This window comes from Fulmarus glacialis, unplaced genomic scaffold, assembly GCF_000690835.1.
Source record: "Fulmarus glacialis isolate BGI_N327 unplaced genomic scaffold, ASM69083v1 scaffold3557, whole genome shotgun sequence".
Taxonomy (NCBI): Eukaryota; Metazoa; Chordata; class Aves; order Procellariiformes; family Procellariidae; genus Fulmarus; species Fulmarus glacialis.
In genome coordinates, this window is record NW_009221087.1 from 324 (window position 1) to 8,827 (window position 8,504).

At 37.1% G+C, this 8,504-nt stretch overlaps 1 protein-coding gene across 1 annotated transcript; it reads left to right on the plus strand.

Moving 5' to 3' along the window:
* Positions 1-491: 491 nt before the first annotated feature.
* Positions 492-7,877, plus strand: LOC104071950 (mucin-5AC-like; the record flags this gene model as incomplete). Its single annotated transcript, XM_009580941.1, has 11 exons — positions 492-592; positions 1,909-2,060; positions 2,493-2,631; positions 2,719-2,832; positions 3,366-3,545; positions 4,829-5,068; positions 5,787-5,943; positions 6,227-6,355; positions 6,724-6,850; positions 7,551-7,594; positions 7,686-7,877. Coding segments are annotated over 11 exons (1,575 nt in total), but the record flags the coding sequence as incomplete, so codon positions are not given.
* Between the last annotated feature and the right edge of the window lie 627 nt (positions 7,878-8,504).

Genomic DNA, 8,504 nt, shown 5'->3' on the forward strand with positions numbered 1-8,504 from the left:
CAATACATGGTTTGAGAGGAAAAAAAAATGTTTTTCCCTCTCTTACAGCACTTGCATCCAGGGAAGACTGAATTGCATTGGAGCACCCAATCCAACTCCAGGTAAAAAAAAAAAAAAATTCCACTTATCTTTTTCTCTGTGCCAGGTTTTGGACAGAAATAGTTGATAGAATTCATTTTTCTTAATGGATTTTTAAATAATAGAAGTATTTCTCATTTAGTTATAGTGCAACAGTTATCATAGAAGGCAGGAGTGAACCTAGATTAATGATAAGACCTCTTTTCATAAAGATTTTTTCTGAAATTCTGTGGGGTTTTTTCTGGGAATTCAGTGTTCTGAAATGAATCTGTTTAGCAGACTGAATAGGAACAGCAATCCCTCCTAACTGAAGTATGGGATTTCCAAAGAATTTCTAGATGGTTTTAATGGCTACAGCTCTGGGATAAACACTGTGCCATTTCTTATTACTCTCACTTCTTTCCTTCCTCTAGTCTGTGAATCTCCCATGGTCTACTTCAACTGTAGAAACTTCACTGTAGGAACAATTGGAGCAGAATGTCAAAAAAGTTGCCAGACTCTGGATATGCAGTGTGTAAGTATGTCATTGTGTCGTGGTTTAGCCCCAGCCAGCAGCTAAACACCACACAGCTGCTCACTCACTCCCCTCCCCAGTGGGATGGGGGAGAAAATTGGGAAAAAAGAAGTAAAATTCGTGGATTGAGATAAAGACAGTTTAATAGAACAGAAAAGGGAGGGAAAATAATAATAATGATGATAGAATATACAAAATAAGTGATGCACAATACAATTGCTCACCACCTGCCAATCGATACCCAGCCAGTTCCCGAGCAGTGGTCCCTGCTCCCCAGTCAACCCCCCAGCTTATATACTGAGCATGACATCATATGGTATGGAATACTCTGTTGGCCAGCTTGGGTCAGCTGTCCTGGCTATGCTCCCTCCCAGTTTCTTGTGCGCCTGGCAGGGCATGGGAAGCTGAAAAGTCCTTGATTAGCGTAAACATTACTTAGCAACAACTAAAACATCAGTGTGTTATCAACATTATTCTCATACTAAGTCCAAAACACAGCACTATACCAGCTACTAGGAAGAAAATGAACTCTATCCGAGCCGAAACCAGGACACATGGCTGGATGAAATGGTGCTTCCAGGTTTTGTCTGTGCTCTTGGTGCTAATGTAATTGATCTATCTTCAAATCTACAACACAGATACTTTGTTCTTGTAGCAAAAGCCTAAAACCGTGTTATGAAGCATTAACAATGGGACCCTTAGACCAAAATATAATAAAGTAACATCCACTTTAATTCATAAGATTAATATCTACCTTTCTTCAGCTAATGCAGGTAATAGTAATTAGTAGTGAAAATATCTAGGGCTCTGCCATGCATTTTATTTCTTTAGGAGAAAATTACTGGCTATAAACCGGCTAGGAGAAATCATTCTTTCTCACACCTTGATGCAATTGTGAACGTCTTGCACATCTAATTATATTTCTCCAGCAACTCAGCCAAACTGAAAAAAATATTAGTTATTTTCCTTTTAAAGCCCCATTCAATCACAAATCACCCACTACAAAGTGCAAGGCTTCTTCAGCTAACACAGAGCAAGACTTAAGATTAACATATTTCAAATTTCACAGACTCCAGCAGAGCAATCAGGATTGGCATACATAAAACATTTACCTTTAACAGATTCATATTCTATTAAATCAATGGCTAATAACTTCCTTTTTGTTCCATTGTCCTATAAGCACTTCGTAATCCTCTCCCATTTAAGCTGCCATTAAGAAATAAGACCATATAAAGACATTTTATGAGAATTTAATCTTCCTTTTTCTATTGTGATTATTTCATTCTGAAATCATATCTTCCTCTTGACTTCTCCAGTATAGCACACAATGTATATCTGGCTGCGTGTGCCCAGCTGGGCTTGTGTTAGATGGGAATGGTGGTTGTATTCCTGAAGAGGAATGTCCGTGTATTCACAATGAAGCCATATATCAGCCTGGGGAAAAGATCAACGTTGACTGTAACACCTGGTAAATATTTCCTTGGAAGTAGCATTCCTGGTTCCATAATTTGGCTTTCCAAAGATCTTAAATAGTACAGCAGTGAGGAAAGATTTGGATTGCACATTTCATCAACTGATGGATCTTTTAGTTTTGGATTAAACAGCATGAGCAGATTTCCTTCTGATGTAGGCAGATGGCCAAAGCACAGAATGGGAGGAAATCTTTGGGACTACATTGTTTATTAAAGTATTATCCTATTTTGCAGTTAATGCATACAGAGTAGCAGAACAGAACTTTGCTTTAATTCTTTACATGAAAAATGTAAAAGACTATTTTAACTCCAGAATCAATGGTAACATTTACCAGGGATGAGTTGCCAAACAAATACTGAGTTTTGGGATATGTCTACACAAGACAGTGAGTTGTTTTATTATTAAAATGTTTTATTCTCATTCCTAGTGTATGCAAGAATAGGAAGTGGGAATGTACCGAAGATCAATGTCAGGGCACTTGTGCTGTTTATGGAGATGGTCATTATAACACCTTTGATGACAAAAGGTTCAGCTTCAATGGAAACTGTGAATACACACTGGTTCAGGTACTGATAATTAACAATAGTAAATGAGATGTAACCTTGATCGTGTCTACAAAAATAATATATTTTAAAATGTTATTCTCTACCCAGGACCACTGTGGGAAGAGTGGCACAGCCAACGGGACCTTCAGGGTTATCACTGAAAATATTCCCTGTGGCAACACTGGGACAACTTGCTCAAAATCTATCAAAGTTTTCTTAGAGGTAAGGAGGTTTTGCATATAGACCAGTTTTGTTCTGTATCTGTTTAGGGTTTAGGAGAAGCCTAGATATCCATTGCTTCAAGGAAGTTGGAAAAATATTTTAAAAAGCAAATCAACTTGTAAATTAAGCTTAAATCAAATTCAAGTGAAATACTTGGTAGAGCTTCCCAGCCTTCTCTCTTTCCCATTTCCCACCCTATCTTATACCACTCTTGGGCAAACTACTGATCTACAGCAAAATTGTTTTTAGCAGAAATTTAGTCTATCATGTCAAAAAATTATTTTATTCTGTGCAATGTAGTTCCTTCATGACTACCAAAACACCCTTTTTGACCTATGCCATTTAAAATACCTTTTTTACCACAGTTCCAGGAATCTGAGGTTTGAACTACATAGTTTTGATTTATTGCATTTGGATTATTTGCTTTCATTTTATAAACTATTTGTAACACTCTTAAAAGCAGAAAAACATGTTTAAGACCACAGCCTGCAGCTATTGAGTTCATTTCTAATCACCTTTTCCTCCTGTTTTAGGGCTATGAACTGATACTTGGTGAGGAGCATGTCAGTGTCGTAAAGAGAGGACAAAATGATGAGGTGCCATACAGAGTCCGCTATATGGGTATGTACTTGGTAATTGAGACCACAAGCGGACTGATCCTCATGTGGGACAAGAAAACCAGCATCTTCATCAAGCTCAGCCCTGATTTTAAGGTGTGGAACTAGCAGCTAAATGGCAATTTACAGTCCAGATTTGGATTGGGTGTGAATTTTGTTGAGACCCTGCCAAGATCCTAAACAGGTGATGTCTCTAGCATTCAAAAAACCCAGGTTGTTTTTCATTCCTTTGGTGCCTCAGGAAGCCGTGTCATCATCCTGCTGCTGTTCTGAGCTCTGAAGGCAGCTTTCAGTACCTATTTGTACTGACAGAACTTGAGTTGGCAAACAGCTTTTTTGGACTTGACTTTGTTAAAATTGCCCATTGAACCTTGGTAAATGTTATCAGACCTTATTATAATTACATAGCTACATGTGTAGAAATCAGTTGAGTAGTCTTGATCTTGAAAGTAATCCATTGTTTCCGGTTCTCATTGACACACAAATCAAATTATCATACTTCAAGAACAAGGAAGTGAAATATTATGAGTGAAAGGCTCTTGTAAAATGCTACCATGTGTTTTTCAAGCATATACCTAAACAGGTGATAAGGCAAATGTATTCCTGTTGTCATACTCCTTCTCCTCTTATAAGTATACATATAAGTACTAAAACCTGTAGTAAATGAGGAATTTGCCATCTTATTTTATACCACAGTGACATTTCAATTAGGTATATAAATTAAGTGTAATTTAGAACTAGATATACAAATTTATTTCAGTATCATAGGTTCTTTTGCTGCCTCACCCACTGGCACTTTATAAAAATAGTAGTAACATGGAAAGTATGCACCTTAGATTCGTAGAGAAAGCATAGCATCTATTGTAGCCTATCACAGTTTTACAGATCCATAAAACTAGAATGAGGGATATTTCTGGATGTGCAAGGAAAATGTCATTCCTTTTTATACCTGTGAGCAGTCATAGCAGTGAAGACTCAATGAGTAGACTACATGGCTGGACTGGTAGTATTTATGACAGCTTTGTAAGGCTGTTTTTTATATGTACATCTAGTGTATAAAACAAGGCTTAAATGAAAAGATTAGTCAGCTAACTGTGGGTCCTCGTTTCCTTGTTAAAGACATACCTCAAAGACAGAAGATTACAATGACAAAGATGGTTTTATTGTTCAGATTTAAAAGAAGAAAAGTCAATAGCAGTATCCTTCTAGCCTTAGTGGTCATGTTCTGTTGCTGAGGAAACAAAGGATGAAGATGTTCAGGAATGTTAGAATGGAATGGCACCATTCTAAGAGCTGAATTTCAAGTATTCTTTCAGTCTCAGATGTTGTTTCAAGTTTTCTCACTTATCCGTTATTATTTTATTTACTTCCTTTTGCAGGGCCAGATCTGTGGCCTCTGTGGAAATTATGATGGCAACGGCATCAATGACTTTACTACAAGGAGTCAGTCTGTGGTAGAGAATGTCCTAGAGTTTGGAAACAGCTGGAAAGTATCCTCTACATGTCCTGATGCTTACAGCATAAAGGACCCATGTTCTACCAACCCTTATCGAAAATCCTGGTCAGAGAAGCAGTGTAGCATCATCAACAGCAACGTCTTTGCTGCCTGTCACTCTCAGGTATTACCAGGGCAGAAGTTTACTGTGTGAAGACTAGGTCTGTGTATTATTGAAGCTGCTAGCCGCATACATTTTAACATGCATGCCTAATTCATTAGCACGTTTCACTTTGAATTGTGTCAGGAAAACTTCAATCTGAATCCCACTCAATGGGACAGATTTATAGTTCCTACCCATAAGAAATAAAAGGACATTTAGTTCATAGGAAATATTGACCTATTATGAAGGAATAATGATTTCATAATTACTATGTATTTTTTTGTAGTGTGATTTGAATAAAAATTCTCACATACCATGTACAGAACACAAGTTCAGTGAAATAATAACATAGTAATGAAGTATCAGCATAGCCTTTATCTGACGCTAAGTACATACCAGACAATGCAGGGTAACTCTGTGCTCTTCCTATTACCTTGGTTCTTTTCACTGGCAGAGACTTTCATTTGCAAGTGCAGTTGCCTAATATTGCTTGGGAACATGAATCTAACCCGCCACTAGCACTCAAATCTAGGTGTCTAAAAATCTGTCAATATGTGATTTGGATGTATCATCTGGCATCACGTCTGGTGTTTAACAGTGTGTATTAACAAAAGAAAAATAAATTACTGATGTAGGGCTTTCTTCCGAGATATTACAATTTTAAGAAAATTACCCTAGCAAAGCTAAGAAAGAATTTAGAAGGCAGGATGTATAGTATTAAATTTCTTTTTAATAACAGGTTGAACCAGCAAAATATTACCAAGCGTGTGTGACAGATGCTTGTGCATGTGACACTGGAGGAGACTGTGATTGCTTTTGTACAGCAGTAGCTGCCTATGCTCAAGCATGTAGTGAAGTTGGTGTCTGCATAGCCTGGAGAACCCCATCAATCTGTCGTGAGTTTTATGTCATAAACACTTCTTCTGAGAGTGTTAGTTAAATGTACAGTGCCTTGCCGATGCCCTTGAACACACACTCTGGGTATCTTACATATGTGCATTATAATCTCACTGTGTAGACTCTTCACACTGAGCTGTTCTGATGGTCACACAATTTCACATATTTATTCATGGTTTTCAAGACTGTTCAAGCAGCATTGCAGGGATATGATGAACAGACATGAGTCAAAAAAAGCTCTTTTTTTTTTCCAAACATGTCCAAATTTCTGTTTCTCCTTAGCACTATTCTGTGATTACTACAATCAACAAGGGGAATGTGAATGGCACTATAAGCCTTGTGGAGCCTCCTGCATGAAGACCTGTAGAAACCCAAGTGGAAAATGCCTCCATAACTTGCCAGGTTTAGAAGGTAAAAAGAGTTGCAAGTACCTTTAAGTGGGTACATTTTATTATCTTTTTAATGGTCTTTAATGGAGTGTATTTCCCCCATCAGCTGCATTTGCTCCATTCAATTCTCTTCAACATCGTTACATCCACATGAATGGAGGCAGAGTATGGAAACTGGAGTTAAAAACATCTCTAGGATTAAGTCCTTGTGGGTGGGCTCTGCTCATGCTAGTACTCTGCATTACTTCCTAAAATTATTGGAAAACATTAAGTAGTAAAAACTATGACTGTTAAAAACAAGACCTGCAAACACATTCTGCACAAATAAAACTTTTGCTGTATCTCATTCCCTCCTTTTCTACCTTCTATATGCCCTTTTCCTTCCTTCAGGTTGCTACCCTAACTGCCCACCAGACAAGCCATATTTTCATGAGGATCAGATGAAGTGCGTCAATCTCTGTGACTGTTATGATACTGAAGATGGAAAGATATATAGACGGGATGAATGTCATTTATGGTAAGACTTAACATACCAGCCTCATCATGTACAAGGAAAAACAATCAAAACAGCAGTGGGAAATTGCATGTTCCTGTTACATGGCAGGACTAGTTTATGCTACCTGTGTAAAAACAGTGCCTCACTACCAAAAGCCAGTTTTCTTACTATATTAGTAGTAAGAAGTTCTTATGTGATTTTATGTTCTGTTGAATTTGTTCCTGATTATATTGTAAATCCTCAGCATAAAGATACAACAAGAACAGTAAGTCCTTTATGACCAGGCTTTCTCTATTTCCTATTCGTATAGCAGGAAAAACATTGTTCCAGGAGTACAGATATCTAATAGAGGTCTACTTCCAAGGATTTTATTACATTCTTATACTGCTTGTAGTATTTAGACTCTTTTTAGCCTGCTTTTTAGTACAAAAACATTGCAAGTGCAAGGAAAGTGATAAGGAGGAAAGAAGAAAAGTCTTCGTTAAGACTTCTACATGTAGCTTTGCATAATATTTAGCTTCACTTTTATTTTTAAGTTTGGGTTTAATATAAAGAAAGATTTTGGAAAACAGTGGCAAAAAGGAGCCAACATGAACTGGACACTCAAGGAATAAACAAAAATAAAGTATCCTGTCTGTTGATGCTAGTATCTGGCAGAAAGATGACTAATAAAATTACCTCATAATAAAAAAAATGTGGTTTTTTATGTTTTTTATTTCAGTGAATGCACATCAGAAGGTTTGCAGTGCAAGTTTGATGATAAAGGTAAGACAGCTAACAAGAATTATTAAGAAAATGAAATACTGGATATTATCTTTTCATAGATGCCTGACAATAAACTTTTTCTGAATTACAGCATGCCACTGCATTTATGAAGAGAACAACTATAAATATGGTGAACTCATCTACAACACCACAGATGGAACTGGATGGTGTTTCAGTGCAACATGTGACATCAATGGAACAATAAACAGAAATATCTTTAGATGTGGCTTTACAACAACCCCCTTTACATTTTCTACAAGTCAGCCCACAACTACTCCTTCAGGTATGCATGAATACTCTTTAAAATAACTGAAAAATCTCTGGAAGGGACTGGAAATTGCCTGAAAGGGAGGGCCTTTTCATCAGTTAATGGCATATAATTTTACTTGACACTGTTGACTTCTGCTGGAGCCACCTATTCATCTGGCAGCTTCAGCGGCTAAAGAGACCATAATCAAGGATGTAGAAATGAGTACAGCATTTTTTACAAACGCAGTCTCCACTGTTTCACCATGGGTTTTCCAGGGGAAAAAAGTAGTAGAGCTTATTAATCATTGCACCCTGAAGAATCTCTTTATCTCCTTGCAAACAAAAACCAGCAGTTATAGACCAACTTCTGAGAACACAAAAGACAATTACTGCCATTTTTTAAATTACTGACCTCGTTAGCGCAAACCGGAGATAAGAAATCTAGTTTAAGGGAATGCTCAAATTATTTAAAACCATTCCTTGGAACCTTTCCTAATTGTATTTAATAACCAAATCAACAGTTTCCTTCTACTCCTGCAGTACACCTCTACATTATTCCTACAGTTAACTCATTATAGTGACCATGTAATTCTGAGAAACTGTGAGACATATTTCCACAAAATTATACAATACTACAGCAAGAACTAAATATTCAACATTA